Below are 20,431 nucleotides of genomic sequence, written 5' to 3'. Positions count from 1 at the left end.
TAAAATTTCAGATTAATCGGTGTTTTGGTTCTGGAGAAGAAGATTTTTAAAGATTAAATTACGAATTTTTGCAAAATCCAATATTGCGGCCAAACCACGTGACCGATCAAAACGCCTTTCGCAAACTTGTAAGAGATCACACCTCAGATGATATATGTAAAATTTTAGTTCAATCGGTGAATTGGTTCTTGAGAAGAAGATTTTTAAAGATTAAATTGTGATTTCACAAAATCCAATATGGCAGCCAAACCACGTGACCGATCAAAATGCTTTTTGCAAACTTAAAAGATATCACTGTAATGATGACATGAGTAAAATTTGAGCTCAATCGGTGTTTTGGTTCTGGAGAAGGAGATTTTTAAAGATTAAATGAGTTTTTTAGAATATCCAATATGGCGGCCAAAGTCATGTGACCGCATGCGATTTTATTTGCAAATTCTAAAGACCTTAGGTCATGCTTGCTATACAAAAAATTTCAAATCGACTAGACCCCTACGTCTTCTGGAGAAGCCATCTTTAGGTTTTTGGAAAATCCAATATGGCCGCCAGGTCACGTGATCAATCAAAATTTCAAGGGTCAGGTGCACGAGTACTAATTGACTCCTATTAGCCCTGCAAGTTTGAGAAGTTTTCGTTCAGCCGTTCGAGAGATCTAGGTGAGCAAAGAAACGGCAGAAGAAGAAGAAGAGGAAGTCAGTAGAACTTGAGCAATAACAATAGGGTCCCAGCCGGTCGGCTTGGGCCCCTAACAACCTCATGCTATAATGGGCACTTTTCTTTGGGCCAAGAGAAAGATGAACGTAGTTACACGGGTCATCTGTTTTAAGGTTTATATACATAGTCAGTCACAGTCATTACGTCGGTCTTTAGAGACCCGACATCGATTAATTCAAAACTGTACTTAAACTTACTGGTCCCGCATGTCTCAAACTGCTTATACAGACTATCATAGCTTTAAATATGGAAGAGTTAATCAATGCTCCCTTTCTTACACTGTACTACTCTGAATAATATCTGTTATTTATCCCTGCTTGAAATAAATTCCTGAACAATGAGTAAGCTTGTAAGCCGAGAAAATATGGTCGAAAGGTGACTCACATATGTGGCAAAACCGTAAATTAGTACTTTAAGGTGGACAGGCGTGAATAAAGAACCCAGTCAAGCGACACTGGCCAATACATATCCCAACTTGAAAAGTAGACTTCTACACATCCCTTGGGGGTCTTGCTACATGTGAAAAGATAACTTGTTCACCCGGGAATTCAACAACAACAAAGCAGAAAGCAGACCTGTTTGCCGTTTATATTCACACTATTTGAATCAAACCCAAAGTGCGGAACTGATGCCCCATGCTATCCTGAAACCCAAAAGCTGAGTACGTTTGATTAAGGTAGTATGCGCCGCGAAAGTGAAAGACTTAAACTTTCGCTCAAACTTTCCTTAAGGAATCTTTCAACCATTCTCTTACAAAATCAGGAATAAAATCGGGGGTCAGCGTGCAAATTTTCCTACTAGAGAAACAAATAACCCCAAAATTTACCTATATTTAAAATTCAAAATGGCCGCCATCCCTGTGTTAACTCTATGGAGGGAAAAAATTATAATTTCGAAAAAATAAGCCGGTAAAAAGTTTTCTTACACCATGAGCTTTAAAATGAATACCCACAAGTGGTATTGCAGAAAAGAATTTTAAAAATTTTTGAGTCCGAATATCTGTCCAAGAGGCGCGTTCTACCTTAAAAGGAGTCGATGTGAGTCCCAGAAAGAACAGTAACTGTCAGTGCTTCTGGGAGTGTCGGATCACTTTGACCTTTTTGTTATAGCTGCAATAATTGTAGCCTTAGTTGGCCGTTGTGCTTGGGCTTCTGTCGTGCGGCTCGCGCCTTGTCCTCGTGCGGCTCGCGCCTTGTCGTGCGACTCGCGTCTTGGTTGGGGCAAGGCGCGAGCCGCACGACAGAAGCCCAAGCCCCACGGCCAACCAAGGCTACAATTATTGCAGCTACTTTTCGTTAGTGTGTCCTCGCACTAATAACATAATTGTCGCTATCTTGAATAGCTTTCGTCTTGTGCTACAGTGCCAGGGGGACTAACTACGTGGTGTTGAATGCATTGTTAGTGAAAAGTCGAATTCTCATCGAAGCAAGAGTTTGAGCACAGTCCCTCAACACATGCACACAAGCAAGTGGAGACTGCGGTATGAGATAGTGGTCCAATAAATATTTTTAACACAAATGCAATCGCTATCATGGACTACAGTTAGTTTTTTAAATTGGCAAAACTAACTCACCTTTCCATCATTTTACGCATTTCTGTCATTAAATTCTTCTATCACCTAAACCTTTACTTTTTATTCTGTAATCTTATGTGTTTTACCTGTAGAAATCCGCCATATTGAACGTATGGTTGACGGCGTGATATTTTTATGACTCAGTCGTGACTTCACTTAGGTGGCAAAATCATATTTAAGGTACTGAGAATTCACATTATGATCAGTTCAGTAAAATTATTTCAATAACAGGAATTGATTTCCGTGTTTTAGCCTTCATCGGCTCTCCTTTTAAATTGGAAGTATCTTAGCGAGCTTCGTCAAGAATAATCGGTGAAAATGATCCAGTTTTGATTTGCAGCTTGTTATTTTCTGTAATCTGTTCATCAAAAATCATCAGAAGAATATTCAGACTGTCATTTAGACATTCTTTCTTTTTCTCATTTTGGCAATTTTCCTTATGAAACTTAAACCAATGTAAAACTCGAATTCACAAAGATTGCTGCCGACCTAATTGCCATGATCGTAAGCCTCAATTTCAATATGCAATAAAGGGCCTGGAACTGTTTTTTATATTTTTTTCACTGCAATTGTTTTGTATGTCAATCGCAAGTTTTTGCACTGCCCCTGGCCCCCTTCAAAGTATGTTGAAACACCCACTGTTTAGCTTCTCGGCACAGCGTCATACCTGTAACATACAATGTTATTGTTTACATTTGAATTCAACAACAATGTTGCAGTCTACATATGTACAGTCTGAGTTGGCAAGCTGAATATTAGTGTGTATCTCAATAGGCTTTTGAGAGTAGAACAAGAAACTGTAGTTGACATTAAAAACAGTGTTTTTTAAAAATCAAACAGCTACAGACACTTTAATCTCACAGTGGTCGTCAGGGTGACCAGTCTATCAAGAGTGTCAATTCCATATTTTATAAAATATTTCGGATGATTACATATTCCTAATAATTGAAGAAACAGCATCTTTGACTTTAGGGAACATTTTTATTATTTTTGTTCGCGAACGAGGACGTTCTCTTATCCTTTTCCTGCAAGATATGTTTAAGTACAAAGTACACAAATATATGCCGCAACAAAACATTTGTATAAGTGTTATTTTTATGACTTCATCAGTTTGAAGTAGAAATATTTATCAATAATAAGATTGAACATTCCATACATATGAATTGCCATGTTTAACATCCGGAATTTCGACAACAATAAATTGCATTGTACAAACAGAAGAGAAGTAATGAAAATACACGTCAGTGTCAAAAACATGTCAACAGCTGATAGAGCTTCCATTCTAACGTACATTGCATAATTATTGAGAACGACATTACCTATCTTAGCAAATAGAAATTTAAAACATAAACTGGTTTGCAATGTACTGAATTCTTGGAAAGCGAAAGGAAAATAGAAATTTACTTCATATACAGGCTGACGAGAGTGGAACGGGGAGATTGGAGTTCCAAGGATTAGTTGATTACTAGTACTATTTGTTGAAATCAAGGTCGACGACGGAATATGATTTTCTCCAATCCAATCATTGGCGCCTCAATGGCTAGTGACAACACAAATGCGCAGGCGTAGGACAAAACCAGACTTGCGACGAAATAGTATATCTGTTAATAGAATTAAAGAGGACATGACAAGTGTGGGTAAATATTGACAATATCTGCTAACAGGCCGAAAATTGTGATGCTTTTGGAAATAATTCAATTCTACTTGATCAATGTTGGGGCCTTGCTGTTGTAGTAGTCAGTGTTTGATTTTCATTGTGGCACAATTAGTGCGCCATCAAGCTGTTGAGCTCGGACCTGATTGTAGAAATGGGAGAATGACAAGATCCGACCCATACAACGACTGAAACCTTGCTATTAAACAGATGACTGACAAATGGTTCCATTCAGGGAACTTGCGAAAGTCCAGTTGATAGCTATAATGTATACACCCTCGCTGTCATAGACCGCATAAGTGCTATTAACGTTGAGTGAGTAAACATTTTTGTCACATAAGCTAATTGCAGTGACCAAATTAAGTATGTTCTGGTGGAAAAGATTGGCAAAAACAAACACAAACAAAAAACATCTGTCAGATAATATGTGTGAAGCGAAATTGTCTACGTAAATGAAATACGTTTATTCCAATTTTGATTTCGTCTTTTTCACCGAGTATGATTTCAAACTGTGCCAATTGATTTGCCTTCACGTATTACGGTAGCAGAGGTATCTCTGTTGTCAAAAGTTTTCGGATTGTGAAACAAAACCAGCCGATAACAAAAACAATAACACTGACAACAACAACAACAACAACAACAACAACAATAATAATAATAATAATAATAATAATAAATAATAATAATAATAATAATAATACCATATTCATATCCGTGTAATGTACCGGTGTTTTTCTACCCCAGTAATAGGCGAAGAGCACGATCGGATGAACCAAGTAAGCACCGTAAGTTAGACGTGACACAGGAGTCCATGCACTCCAGGACAGCAAAGTGTTCACAGGCCCTGTACAGAATAAAACTCACAGTGAGTGTCCCGGTGAGTACCTAAATCTGTTAGCTCGCTCAAAAAAAAAACGATAATTGGATTGCAGTACCCTCTACAATTCTATTGCAGCAAGCAATGCAATATTCGCGATATGATGTTGTTCCATTGCAATGCTCATGAACGTTCGGTACTTTCTGTTCAGAAAACGTGAAGACAAGTTTTCGTGAAAGGGAATTCTGTCAGAAAGCTGAAAAAAGAATAAACTGGATCACCTATTATGACGTCAGTTTTCGCTAAACAAATGGAGCTGAGAGAGTCACTCTATGCGTATAATCTTGGAAGATCAGGCTGAAATTGCTAGTTTCGAATTTACCTTCGAATGTCTGGCCAGGTTTGTACTTGTAATGTTGAGCAAAATAAATGTCTTTCTGTGTAAACTATAGAACTAGGGGGTAAAAATTCTAGTTGACATCGAGAATATTTGAAACTTTGGTCATATATAACGGCATAAACGACAGCACACGAGATTTGATTTCAACATCCTCAATTATCCGTAAGAAAATTAGAAAATGAGTTTGTTTAAGGGCGTACTGAATCAGTGAAATTTAAATTTTCCTCTTTAATCAAAAATATTTCAGGTTAAAGGCATGTCACTTGCTATCCTTTTATATAATCGTTGCTTACCTCCGTTTCCGGTTTCACAGGCGAATATGACCCATGCTACAGCTGTGACAAAAGCAAAACTGGTTGTCGATTTGTAGAGGACCGCCACCCATTGTTCTGGGCGATCCCCAATCAAGGAAGGGTAGACTCCATAAACGATAGCGAGGGCAGTGGCCGCTGCAGCACACCAGAGAAAAAAATTAAGAAACTACAATTTGAGAGAGAGAGAGAGAGAGAGAGAGAGAGAGAGAGAGAGAGAGTGAGAGTTAGTTTAAAGGGAAAGTATAATCTGATAGGACGAGCAAGTACATAAATGTAGTTCAGCGCCCATTTTTATATCAACAAAGTATTAACATCCAATAATCGCACTTTGTGTTTTTGTTTTTTTATCATTTTAAGTTCAGAATTTTCATCAGATCGTGTTGTGAACACGATTGGAACTACTTTGGGATAATTTGATTTTCATATTTTGCAAATTTCTAAAAAGTGTTAGGTGCCATATAGCTGAATGTTGCAATATTGCAAATTACTCATAAAAACAAGAGTGTAATATAAAAAGAAAAGCAGATGAGATAACATTTGTAGATTAAATCGACACTACTTCACCATCGAATTATCCCAAATTAGTTCAAATCATGTTTGTGGCTTTTGAAAATTGAAATATGTTATTTTTGTCATAATTTTCGCATGTCTTAAAGTTGCATATCATATGATCATTCCAAGAAATAACCAAATCATGTGTACAAGCCATCAAACGAATTACTGTATTGCAGAGAAATGTTTATCCCAAAATTGAGAAATTTATATCATGCAAATTGTGTCATCAGTTGATCAGATCTGACGGTTGTCATCACATAAAATCCACATATCACCTTTGGGATATTTCGAGCAAGTGGTTGTCGTAAAAAATTATGTTTTGAGAAAAGTTGAAAATTAAATCCGAAAAAGCCTTAACAGGCAAATTACATTATTATTTGAACAAATCTAAATAAATTCACATCATTGGTCAAGTCTTGGGCTGGATGAGGTAATCCCTAGTCAGCTACGAACCAAATTCCAGGACTATTGCTCAAGAAACCGTGTTCACATACAGACAGACAGCAGTACTACATTAGCTCTCGTATAAACATTGGAGGTAACAAATTGGCAACCAACGAATTGAGAAATATATGCTTTTCGGCAACGGTTGTCAATAATTAAGATCCTGCCAAATTTCAGATATTGTAATGCGAAGGAAAAGCAGAAAAATGCGGCCGCACCCGATAAAAACCACTTCGAGGCCTACCTTATTGATTTTGACTTTTTGTCCATCAAGTCGACACAGTACATAACCGAGGTAGACACCGACCAAATACGCCTGCAGATGGCTCCATGGTGCTAGATAAATAACGTCGTCCCTTGTTGTTAGATTGTCGTTGTAATATCTGTGAAACGTTCAAATTGTGAGGTGGTACGGGAAATCGTATGAGGCTGTGCTGTTCACTACATTTGAAGTAAAGTAAAATGCTCTGTATTGATTTAGACACGTTCTTAAAAATTCCAACGCAAGTGCAACTTCCATGACTGAAGTGTCAATAACTTGAAAATATACCCAATTATTTCTAAATGTCTGTCAAAATAAATGCATACATCTTGACTGACCTTGTCCCAATAATTTATTATTGAGAAAATCCTCGAAATGGAGAAAAATTATAGAGCCCCTTAAATGTCATAGCAATTGACGTTTAGACTGAAATGGGAAACTCAGGATTTGAGGAATATTTTCCCATTGATCAGGGGACCTCTGTAAGTGGGGTTAGCAATTTAGTCGAACTGCTATAGGGGTGTGTTGTATCTTCAAATATACAAATATGAAAACAAAACCTTACGTTGAATCCGTAAATGTGATTGGATACCCATAGTGCGTTGCAAGCCCAGCAACAGTTGCTATGGAAGCCACGATGAAAGACGTCACTGCCAACGTACCAACTTTGGCCGATCTGTGCGATGACGTAAGAAGAAGCAAATTAGCAAAGATTTAAAACTGCTGCAAATGAATGATTTACATATTTATTAGAATTAGACAAGTAACGGCATTTGTTTAGATGCTTGAGAAGCCATAAGAGCTCGCGCCTGTAAAATGTATATGACTAAATGAGATAAATACCACTCTGTGTACCAGACGCCCTCTTCATCAAAACATACAATGTCAATGTTCACCAAGATGAGCTGTTACCTCTCCCATGACTGGAAATATAGTACTCATGGACTCTTACAACAGTTCAATTACAATATGACTCCATTTTGTATACATTAGCTAAACCGATAAAGAAATGTTTACATTTGACTTACTTGTGAAGAAGAATTATGAAGAACGGACTGATGACGAAGAGCTGCATATCAACACACAGATACCAAACCCAACCCATGCACTGAAATTAAAAAGATACAGAAACCAAATTTACTCGTATTCCATCTCTGTATCTTTAACCTATCACCCCTTACTCCTGGTAAACTGGTCTGCACCTACCATTGATAGCAATGGGTTTGGGCCAAATTAAGGTAGTGAAAGGGTAATTCATTTGCTTATCTGCATTTGTTTATCGGATCCGTTGCTTTATGTTGTCGTAGACAGAAAACAATTCAAACTGGAAATATTGGCCTTTTTTCGAAAATGGACAATTTTATTTTCCCCTAACGAGATAATACAGGAATGGCGGCTATTTTGAAGTAAAATGTTGGTGAATGTGAGGTAATTCGTTTCTCTTGCACTAAACTTTGCACGGTAACCTCTGATTTTGATTGTTGATTTTCTCATACTATCATGGTTGAAAGTTTCATCAGGGAAAGTTTGAGCAACTACTTTTAGCGGGAAAATGTTCACGTACCATATCGTTGCCTGGAGGCCAAGGATACAGATTATGAAAGTAGAGTAAGGCAGCCCACCAATCGTTCTGACACTCTCTTTGTGCGTAGATAACCCTGTGATCGTGCGCAGGGCCGTCCCCAAGGTACAATAACAGCGTGGTCGCGAATAACAACGTCAAATAGTACGGTGGTGAAAGACGCCACCAACGATGAATGTAAAAAAGGAGCCAGTTCATCCTGCCTTTGGTTTTGCTCATGTGCCGTAAGGCGAGGTAGGTCACAAGCATACCGCTGAAAGGCAGATTAATGGAGAGGTAAGATTTTGCATTTTGCATTTTGAAGAACGCTCTCGGCCATTGTAGTTAAGCATCTTCAGGTAAAACTGCTGTGAACAGATGAGACAAGCTTTTCACAGAGCGACTCAAGCAAAGTGACACTCATTGCTTGTTTTTCTGGAGGCCTACCAGCTTAATTTCATTTCTGATTCATTTGAGTAACTTGATTTTGCTAATGTGTGCAATTAATGTGGAAAAGGGTTAACACTGAAAATAATAAATGCATTATGACATCACGCTAATGGACACAGCTCAAATCTTACTATTTGACGTTTGATATATAATTAACAGTACCATACAAGGAACGAACACGAGAAAAAGCAACCTAAAAGAAAATACCTCAATAGAAAAAACACGTCAACCCCGTATACTCCCGCATATATCACGAGGATAGACCGTCTTTTGAGAACATCGTCAATGATATATCGCAAATTGTCTGTGATTGAGAGAGCAGACATATGATACAAGAGTGATAGCTAAATATGAAGTTATGGTAACAAAGTGTAGATCATTATTAAATCAATAGATCGATCATTTGATCATCGAATAAGTTGTCATGACAACACAGAGTGGGGGGGAAGAGGGAGGCAAAATTAGTCACACTATCCATGTTGTCAACAGGAAGATACTTGTACAAGTATTTTTTTTAGCTTCAATTATTTTCAAAGCTGTTAAAAATTAATATGACAGCATGGTGAGACAGTGCACTGAAGCGCTTTGTACTCGGGGTACTTGCGCGGGGGATTGCGGTATATTCCGCGGCCGTCCCCTCACAAGCGTCTTTGCAAGCTCGAGTGCAAATTCCCGAGTACGAGCGCTTGCAGTCTGGCTAATGCTTTCTGTTATAATTACCTGTGATACGACTGAAAACACACAAAAAACCAGATATGAACTGTAAATGCTCACGTGTTTCATTATATATTGCAATTATGTGTAAATTTGAACCTTTGCCACATGTTTGCAACTTCATTGAAAGTATTATGATCAACATAATGAACATAATTCACCACAGATTAACTCTATAGGTCATTAAGTATTCAAATATGTAATTAGCTGAAAAAAATATTAATATCTTTGACTGCTGTCATTGTATCACCACTTTATATAGCAAGTGTAATTGCCTTTGTTCAAGTCCTTCAAACTATATATTCCAAACTTTGAAAGCTCATTAGATATGCAAAGTATAAATTAGCTGGCATGAAAACGTAAATGCGAAATGACTTCCAATATTGATATAACCTGGTATAATCATCAATGTACATAGCATGTTATGCCAACTTTGATCAAATAAATCCAAGTATATATCCCTAATTAGGAAAGTTCATTAAATACACAAATTAGGAATTGGCTGAAGCAAAAATGCTTAATGCCTTTCAATAATGTTAGCCTACATAATAGTATCTTTAATGTACATAGCAAGTTTCATCAATTTGGTCATGTAAATTCAAATATATATCCCCAATTTCAAAAATTCATTAAATATGCAAATTAGGAGCTGGATGAAGTAAAAATGCTTACTGACTTTCAATAATGTCGTATCATAGTATCTTAAATGTACATAGCAAGTTTCGTCAACTTTGGTCTTGTCAATACAGATAATATCCCTGATTATGAAAGTTCATTAAATATGCAAATAAGGAATTGGGTAAACTTCAAATGCTTAATGACTTTCAATAATGTTCTATTATAGTATCTTTAATGTACATAGCCAGTTTCATCAACTTTGGTCTCGTCAATTCAGATAAATACCCCTAATTAGGAAAGTTCATAAAATATGCAAATTAGGAATTGGTTGATGTAAAAATGCTTAATGACATTTAATCATATTCTATCATAGTATCTTTAATCTACAAAGCAAGTTTGGTCATGTAACTTCAAATATATATCCTTAATTTCAAAAGGTCATTAATATGCAAATTAGCATTTGATGAAGTAAAATGCTTAATGACTTTCAATAACATTAAATCATAGTATCTTCAATATGCATACCAAGTTTTGTCAATTTTGATCAAGTAAATCCAGATATATATACTCCTAATTAGGAAATTTCATTAAACATGCAAATTAGTAATTATCTTTCACGTCACCCCTTAATATCTTTCAAAGCTGATATATCTTGGTGTGATCAACATTTGTAGCGAATCTCATCAAATTGTGTGCAGTCGTTGTCAATATATATCCGCTTTTTGTCTAAAATCATTAATTATGCAAATGAGCAAAAAGTAAGCAGCCACACCCACCAAAAACTAATCAGTTCTTGCCATTTGCAAACTGAATCTATGTACCAGATTTGATTCTGATCTGATGAGCCGTTTTTGAGATATTGAGTACACAGACAGACAGACAGACAGACACACAGACACACAGACAGACAGACATCGCTGCGACATATGCCCACGTGTGTCAACACGTGAGCAAACGATACCTGAAACGCCGCATCATCGCCAGAAATTTGGCAGAATGATATATGTTACGCTCCCGTTTTTTGCTCACGTGTTGACACACGTGAGCGCTGCATGTCGCAGCGATGTCTGTCTGTCTGTGTGTCTGTCTGTCTGTCTGTCTGTCTGTCCGTCTGTCTGTGTACTCAATATCTCAAAAACGGCTCATCAGATCAGAATCAAATCTGGTATGTAGAATTAGTTTGCAAATGGCAAGAACTGATTAGTTTTTGGTGGGTGTGGCTTGCTTACTTTTTGCTTATTTGCATAATTAATGATTTTAGATAAAACTGATATATATTGACAACGACTGCACACAATTTGATGAGATTCGCTACAAATGTTGATCACACCAAGATATATCAGCTTTGAAAGATATTAAGGGGTGACGTGAAAGATAATTACTAATTTGCATGTTTAATGAAATTTCCTAATTAGGAGTATATATCTGAATTTACTCGATCAAAATTGACGAAACTTGGTATGCATATTGAAGATACTATGATTTAACATTATTGAAAGTCATTAAGCATTTTTACTTCATTCAAATCCTAATTTGCATATTTAATGACCTTTTGAAATTAAGGATATATATTTGAAGTTACATGACCAAAATTAATGAAACTTGCTATGTACATTAAAGTTACTATGATAGAACATTATTAAATATCATTAAGCATTTTTTACATCAGCCAAATCCTAATTTGCATATTTTATGAACTTTCCTAATTAGGGGTATTTATCTGAATTGACAAGACCAAAGTTGATGAAACTGGCTATGTACATTAAAGATACTATGATAGAACATTATTGAAAGTCACTAAGCATTTGAACTTTAGCCAATTCCTTATTTGCATATTTAATGAACTTTCATAATCAGGGATATTTATCTGTATTGACTAAACCAAAGTTGACAAAACTTGCTATGTACATTAAAGATGCTATGATACGACATTATTGAAAGTCATTAAGCATTTTTACTTCATCCAGCTCCTAATTTGCATATTTAATGAATTTTTGAAATTAGGGATATATATTTGAATTTACATGACCAAAATTGATGAAACTTGCTATGTACATTAAAGATACTATTATGTAGGCTAACATTATTGAAAGGCATTAAGCATTTTTGCTTCAGCCAATTCCTAATATGTGTATTTAATTAACTTTCCTAATTAGGGATATATACTTGGATTTATTTGATCAAAGTTGGCATAACATGCTATGTACATTGATGATTATACCAGGTTATACCAATATTGGAAGTCATTTCGCATTTAAGTTTCCAAGTCAGCTAATTTATAGTTTGCATATCTAATGAGCTTTCAAAGTTTGGAATATATAGTTTGAAGGACTTGAACAAAGGCAATTACACTTGCTATATAAAGTGGTGATACAATGATAGCAGTCAAAGAAATTAATTATTTTTATTTCAGCTAATTACATATTTGAATACTTAATGACCTATAGAGTTAATCTGTGGTGAATATTGTTTATTATGTTAACATAATACTTTCAATGAAGTTGCAAACATGTGGCAAAGGTTCAAATTTACACATAACTGCAATATATAATGAAACACGTGAGCATTTACAGTTCATATCTGGTTGTAATCAGGTTTGATGTACGATGCCATTTGCGCCACACCACTGTTCTGATTTGGCAGTGTGCTGTTTACTTCTTTACAGGTCAAAGGCTTGTGTACATGTGGAAAAGTTCTCGCTCAAGACTTTCGCCGCAATCATGATGGAAAAGAATAATGTAAAACAACCTATGTTTCCATTGAAGGCTGAGCCGCCCGTTAAAAGGGCGCGAAGCTATGGCGGCGTTCACTGTGTAAGTGGACACCAGTACGCGGGCACATGCCACTTTTTAGTTTTTTTCCGGCGGCAAAAAAACGCAGACAGACTGCCAAGCGGTCAGCGCGAAGCTGCTGCCGATCGAACTCTTTTGTTATATTCAAATTCTAACGCGACTGGAAGACAAGATTTTAGAAAATTCGAGCGTTGGTGGTGGGGAATCAATGACCGTTGGCGATTTGAACCGACCGTCAATCAAACGCTTGTGTAAACTCTGTTTGCAGGATTAGCAAACGGTGACAAAAGGTTGATATCAGTTTTTTTAATTAATGTTACAGAAATCAAACATCGTACTGGCCAGGTATTTGACTGGGAGGAGAACTCCACTAATGCAAAAAACTGGGATTGAAAATTGCGGCTTTAAGGTCAATTAAGATGATAAACTTTGTCGTAGCTATCGTCTGTAAATTCTTCCATGCCAACAGTTATTTCTACCGTTAACACACAACCATTTTGGTTTGCTTAGTAATTGCTTACGAATGAAAATAGTCCCGGTTACCTGCGCACTTACATAGAGGTTATGGCATAATATTTTCGGTATTATACAATTGTACGCGCGCTCCAGTGAAAGTAAACTGTTGTATATATATGTGTGATAAAATTAAAGCAAGGAATAAGGAAAGATCCTACCGAATATATCTAAAGGGAAGGAAAAAGTGTGTCCCAGTATTATCCACATCATACTGATCACCCGAATTCCGTTAATTGACGAGATCGTGCCGGAACCAACCGAAGTTGCACTTAGAATTTTCCGACCATTTGAGACGACTGAGAAAGTAATCAAGATCCTTCCAAGAACACCTAGTAAAGGAAAAAATGATAACTTGGATGAAGGTACTCTGAGGACACTAGCTTTATCACATTAATTGAGCAATACGTTGTATTTGTATCCTAAGGTTAATAGATATAGATTCCCATCCCCAAGCAGGCTTAGAAGGAATGTCTATGGAGATTTCAGGGGCAGTCAATCTGTCGAGTTTCAAATAAAACAACCGTAGGGGTTTTTAAACATCAATATGTTATTTGTTATATTTTTACCAATAATAAAATATGTATGAGTAGATAATAGCTGTGCGTAAGTGCCTTCACGCCTTTTCCTCTCACAACTCCCAGTATTTCGTGTTTCCTTTTCTCAATCCAGAACCGGAAAATCTCTCGCGGAGCGCTTTTCTGCTCTCTCCTGCATAAGCTTTGCTTGCTGCCCCTCATCATCCAACGAGTGTGAAACGATTTATCTTAGGTGTTCGGGATTTCCCACGTGCTTCCACTTCTCACAAATACTGCAGCACTGTATTTTATTTTCGAAAACACTACTGTCATCAGTTACTTTCTCTGACTTATATCCATCAAAGAAGGAACGTGTAATCAGTATTAAATCACATCAAAATGCTGCGAGTAACTCTTCCATTGATAAAGCTACGTTATTTTGAGACACGCCAAAATCACCACATTGCAGAAAGCCAGAGGGGAGTATATATGTGTTGTAGTTTTACACATTTCCTTCATTAATGACAGCACGGACAGAAATCACGATTTGTTGCCTGCCTTCTCATTGGTGTTTATGATGGTGGTCCCTTTAGTTGCTATTATGCGTTATTTTATTCACTCGCTGGTGTTTTGACACTTCCAGCGTACCAGAATATAAAGCTGAGATTTCGATATATTTCTCTGGGACGATACGATTCTTATTTCAAATAATTTGCTGTCTTTACATATAGATACAAAAGTCAATGAAGAGATTAAGGTCAAAGTAAACCCTGTACTTTATTATTTGGTCTTTTATAAAAAATCTGCAATAATTAATGTCTTATCAAGCAAACCATGCAAATACATTGCTTCCTTAATGAAATTGATGAAAAACATTAGACATTTTTAATTGAACTCTATATTATTCAACGCATATACACACCTGGTCGTTTCTTCTTAAGTTCGTCCACGGTTGACTTATTCTTGATGAGTTCTTCTTTTATTGTGTCCATGTTAGCGATCTCTTCACTCCTCTTGATCTTTCGTTTGAGGTTCCAGTGCCAAATAACATCGTAGGCAGTGCCAAGTATCATAACACCGGCTATGATACTAAATATTACACTTTGAGCACACGGGAAGGAAAGATAGACGCAAGCATAATATGTAAATATAAGAGTTTCGTCTCTTTACACACTGTGTATTAAAATGTGGGAATTGCGCTTTACTCTTACCATGCTAAAAGTGCAGTCAATTATTAGGGACATTCAGAATGCAACTGATAATAATTGATTGTGTTTAACAATATTTTTAATGAGAATGATGTGAACTGAATACGCTCGATCAGAAAACTGCTGTAAGAGAACATGTAGAGAAACAAGAGAAACTTGACTGCACTAGACATATAAATCATGTCATTATTTTAAGATTTCTGAACGAGATCGACGAAAGATGTGACAAAAGACAACAGGGGCGGTCGGAAACCTCCTTAAACTTCAGGTGCTATGAATTAATTTTTATGCCAATTATGTTACATGCGTTCATAGAGAAACATAGATAGAGTGGCAACAGGTAAACATGTGGCATTTACAAGAGTTTGCTGACAGTTATAACTTTTCATAAGATTCCAAGACTTTTTATCCCATTAATACGGCCCGTGCATGCGTTAATATCACCTCTAAGAAATAAGATAAGTCGCATGAATCTTGAACAGATATGAATATGTATATTAATTCACGGAAAAATCAATCAAAATTGAAGCCTTACATTGCAACTATGTCTTGAACCCGGAATGGCCGATATTCGGCGCAGAACACCGCCAAGGGATCTCCTAGGCCAGCTGTAGGGAAAAGAACGAAAAACAATTGAGGTAAAAGCTCTTTATGATTTATTGGCTGTATCTCGGATCTTCAGTAGAATACTTATAATCTATCCATCTATCTATCTATCTACCCATTCCATCCCATCCCATCCATCCATAGATCAATATATCTATATATCTATCTTTTTACACATCTATCTACTTATCTCTATTTCCCCTAGATATGTATTTAGTTGTATTATATTTCATTTCATTTCACATGTCAAGAGCTGCCTCTAAAAAGGGTTCGTATGGAAATAAATTATGCCGCAATGGAATGTAATTTCCATATGCCAGGTTAAGATGTATAAATAATGTACCCGGTGGACAGTGATATGGAAAGCGAATATAATATAAAGACAAGACCGGAGAACAGGGCCCACGCTGACCAATTTTTACGAATCAATATAATACTGGGGGTCAAGTTGTTTCAAAAAGCTTGGAAGCCCCCTATAAAAGCCTGATGGGTTTCAAAATAGATGTTGGATCCAGAGTTCTTCAGGCGCACCTCAAAATAAATGTTGGATCCAGAGTTCTTCAGGCGCACCTCAAAATAGATGTTGGATCCAGAGTTCTTCAGGCGCACCAATATAAATAATCAGTGATGTATCATACTCGATAAGCCAACAGGATAAGCAGTTTTTTTTAAAACATTCATTTGATGATGAATTTGAATACTGTAGTACTTGTAGCCCAACTTTGTTCAAGATCCACGGAAAGAAGAAGAGAATATACCTGTTTTATAAATTACTGAAATATCAAAGTTACAGCTATTTGCCATGAAGATTGAGGTAATTTTTCATTGCAATAGATGGGAGAGATAATTCGTGTATTAACAGGGTAGTCTTCAATCCCTAGTTCTCGCATTAATGGTTGTTGCCATTGACTCTTTATGTGATTTTAGTCCTTTGTCCTCCTTTGAAATATGTGCACATTTAGTCAATTTGCTCAGAGATAATGCTGATAAAACAATTTGCCCCTTTCAGTTCATCAAAACATACAATTAAACTAATCAGTATCAGTATATAATCGTAATTACCTTCATATATGGCGTTCTTGACGTCATCGCTATTGCAACTGTCTGGAAAACAGTATCCAACACTTCCAAGCTACAGGGAAAATATTGGATAGGACTGTAGCCATGATTGTTAGAAGCAATCATATGGAAACATTCACAAGGTACAAGACAGCGATGAAAACGAGTTTCAAGTTTGCTTTTTATCCTTGACAGCATCATCGACAAACGTGAGGCATCTGTTCAAAATAGAGGTACGGCTTTCCGATGTCTTCCTTGATGTAAGTAATTTTCTATAAAAGTAAAGAACTGGCAATTAAATTAAAAAAAGATAGGCGATCAGAGGATAAAATATTGCAGCTTCGTCGGTGGCAAGGTAGGTGGCTCAACTAGGCGGGGTTTGATGTATAGCTTCATGGGGTTTCATGTATACTTCAGGTTACACAAAGGTTGCTAAGGACCCCTACGACCGATGTAAACATTGTATCAAAGGTACATTGGCGATTGATGAAGTTAAAACATGTTTGTCATAATGTACATCGTAAAATTTAAATGTTGCAGCTATGTTGAAATGATGCATCTAAGTATAGTGCATGAAATGCATTGTTTGTAAACAAGAAAGTCGCACATGCGCAGTTCCGACGACCGCTTCTCTTTAAGGGTAAGTAACTAGGAGTATATCAGAGGGGATGGGTGAGGAGGTAAAAAAGACAAAGACAGAAACTACAGACAAGGGTCGTGGGTAGCTAGGATTTGATGCATTATAAGAGCTTTTGTTCACATACCCCGGCTGCTAGACAGTACTGTCCACCAAAGGATCTGTCTGCAATGGGTTTCACTTCTCGACACACGTCAAACAATCCCCACGATTGAAGGCCGTAAGTGTATTCAAAACGCCGAACTAAGTTTAGTCTGCTTCCAAAGGACGCCACCACTGCCAATACGAAACAGAACAAAAGGAAAGAAAATATTTTAAAACGTAAATGCGACCACTTTCGTGACGGTGAACCTGTCTTATTGAAGCAATGGACTAACACGAACGCAATAGCAGCCGCTATCTGTTCTGTTTCATTGATATTACATACAATCGGCAATTCAAGCAACAAAAGCTTTATTTAATGTTAAAAAAGCACTTTGTAAATTCAGTTCAATGGATATCAGCTTAGCATTTAAAATATTTGATTGTAAAATATTACCAATCATGATGTATGGGAGTGAAGTGTGGGGATTACATGCTGGGGAACAATTGGAAGTAGTTCAAAATAAGTTTTGTCGCTATATCTTGAAATTGTATCATAATGTACCAAATCTGGCCATCAAGGGTGCATTGGGGCGTTTCTCAGTTCGCACCTTTAGACTGGCAAGAGTTGTAAACTTCTGGCTTAGATTATTGTCTCTTCCTCAAAACCGTCTCTCGTACACCTGTTATAAGTTTCAATTTAGTGAAGCGGAAAAGAATAAAAACTGTTGGGCACTTGGGGTGAAACAGCTGCTTTTCTCAGTGGGGATGGGAGAAGCTTGGATAAACCAAGGTGTTGGGAACATAAATGTTTTTATTAATTTATTTAAACAGCGTTGTAAGGATATTTACATCCAAGAATGGCAAGCTAATTTGAGATTTTTCTCTAAGCTGGATACTTATTGTGAATTTAAGAGAACATTCAATAGAGAGAAATATTTTTCAGTCTTAGATAAGAAGAAATTTTGTCATGCTCTGTGCCGTTTTCGTGTTTTCTGCTCATTCTCTACGAGTTGAGACAGATAAATATTTACACAACCCTCGTGCTGATAGAATCTGTCTTTTTTGTGATACACACCAGGTTGAAGATGAATTTCACTTTTGCTTGATATGTCCATTTTATACAGATTTGAGAGCTAAGTACTAATCAAGATATTTTTATACTCCACCTTCTACAGTTAAATTTGTAAAATTATTGCAATCTGAAAATGTGTCTATTATACGTAATCTATCAAAATTTATATTTTACGCTTCAAAGAAACGTTCTAGTGCAATTCCAAGTGTAACAAGTTCTGTATAACTGAAATGAATTTTTGTAGAGCACAGTCTACATTTGTATTTACAGCGTCTTCAGAGATGTAACTATATTTTGTGATATGTATACTTACGGGCCGGTGACCTATAGTATATGAAATAAATATATACAAATATTACATACATATTCATTACAGCAGCGAATTTTAAAGAATTTAAACCTTGAGGACATGACAAATGTAGGCAAGTTTTCGGGCATTAAACTTTCACTGCGGTAAATCGCCCTCTTTAAATGAACAAGTATTGCGTTGTTCTGAATTTAGGGCTTAAGCATTATTATGACTATTGTTGACTTTTTTTGTTTCCATGGTTACTATTGTACTGGATTTTGTTGAAATAGTTTCTATAGCCTGTAATTATGATAATTATTCGCCTGTCGTTACATTTCATACCACATGTCGTCTCTCCTTGACTACCCATATGAATAACATGTAACCATAAACGTTTGCATTTAGTACCAGGGACACTCACGTATCATTTATAACGTAACCATGACGTCACTGCACGGGGTGAAGAGAACGCATTGCAAAGATCACGCACGTATCATGTGTATGGCAAAGATGACATAATAATAATAATAATCTTTATTGCCAGTCGATAAAAGAATCGAGAGGAATGTGCCTTGGCGTTGCTAAAATCACTTCCACACAAAAAACTATCAACATATAAAAGGCATAGCACACTAGCACATACAAAGCTAAAATACATCATCGCATTAAAGATGGAACGCTCTGAATTGTTTTCGTGAAAGTATAACGTTGGAATAAAGAGCAAACAATAGTGATTTACTGTTTATTTTTACCATAAACTTTAAATAGCCGTGCCTATTTTGCTACTTACTTTGCCGAGCGTAAGTCTCATCGGGCCAATCGTTGACCAGCCTAGTGAGATCGTTACTACAGGCAACTGACACATTGCTAGACGTGTTCATGGCTCCAATATCTGAAGAGATACCGCTGACAAGCGTTCTAAGTCGCCGCACTAATGCCTCATCTGTCATACCACTGGGTAGTTGGTCTTCTAAGTTCGAGATCTGTGACAGACCCAGTTCGACTTTTGCCTTCAACTCTCGGATGTCGTGCCCAAACTTTTGCGGACTGGCAAAGTTTGCGCACGACAGGACCACGACGAAAGCGAAGTACAGTTCCCTTCGAACGGCCATTTTGGAATGACGAGATGCGATGACGTTCATGGCAATGCAATCCCTAGTATCAGTCATAAGAAGATAGCGATATGTACATAGTGAGTTACTCATCATTTCTTTGTCTCCTAATCATTGCGTAATCGGGTTTTTGAAACTTCGTTTGATATTAATATCTGTTATTAATATACCGCCAAAAAGATGGCATCTCAAAGTCTTAGATCACCAGATCATACATCGCAATTCTCAATCATACAAAATCGTTACCCAAACCTCAATGGATGCTTATCATAGTACCACCTGCCTTTTGTTTCCAGTCACAGTGTTGCTTTATTGCTGTGCATTGTTTTTTGGGGGGTTTTCGGGTGGTTTTTTTTGTATTTTGTTTTTTATGTTTTGGTTTTTTCATAACTCTACACAGAGATATTTATTCAGATCAACATCACAGTGTAACTGTTGTTTGGAAAATTAATGTACAATATCTGA

General features: G+C 36.7%; 1 protein-coding gene across 1 annotated transcript; it reads right to left on the bottom strand.

Moving 5' to 3' along the window:
- Positions 1-3,248: 3,248 nt before the first annotated feature.
- LOC139115579 (nose resistant to fluoxetine protein 6-like) lies at positions 3,249-19,971 on the bottom strand. Its single transcript, XM_070677820.1, has 14 exons — positions 19,645-19,971; positions 17,537-17,685; positions 16,776-16,845; positions 15,643-15,715; positions 14,822-15,000; positions 13,543-13,713; positions 8,952-9,048; positions 8,298-8,568; positions 7,762-7,841; positions 7,299-7,409; positions 6,716-6,854; positions 5,452-5,638; positions 4,643-4,785; positions 3,249-3,888 (listed from the first exon to the last, which is right to left on the bottom strand). The coding sequence occupies exons 1-14, from the start codon at positions 19,964-19,966 to the stop codon at positions 3,772-3,774; spliced, it is 2,109 nt and encodes a 702-aa protein (XP_070533921.1). The 5' UTR covers positions 19,967-19,971; the 3' UTR covers positions 3,249-3,771.
- Positions 19,972-20,431: the final 460 nt, after the last annotated feature.

Source organism: Ptychodera flava, chromosome 17 (genome assembly GCF_041260155.1).
Source record: "Ptychodera flava strain L36383 chromosome 17, AS_Pfla_20210202, whole genome shotgun sequence".
NCBI classification, from domain to species: Eukaryota; Metazoa; Hemichordata; class Enteropneusta; family Ptychoderidae; genus Ptychodera; species Ptychodera flava.
The sequence above is the reverse complement of the archived record's forward strand: the minus strand, read 5'-3'. Positions and strand labels throughout refer to the sequence as shown.

Excerpts from the sequence above, each read along its gene's own strand:
- LOC139115579 (XM_070677820.1), bottom strand. The coding sequence starts at position 19,966 with ATGGCCGTTCGAAGGGAACTGTACTTCGCTTTCGTCGTGGTCCTGTCG. Across the intron at positions 8,569-8,951 it reads GACGTGTTTTTTCTATTGAG|CGGTATGCTTGTGACCTACC; the intron begins GTATTTTCTTTT and ends TCTGCCTTTCAG. Across the intron at positions 6,855-7,298 it reads ATCACATTTACGGATTCAAC|ATATTACAACGACAATCTAA; the intron begins GTAAGGTTTTGT and ends AACGTTTCACAG.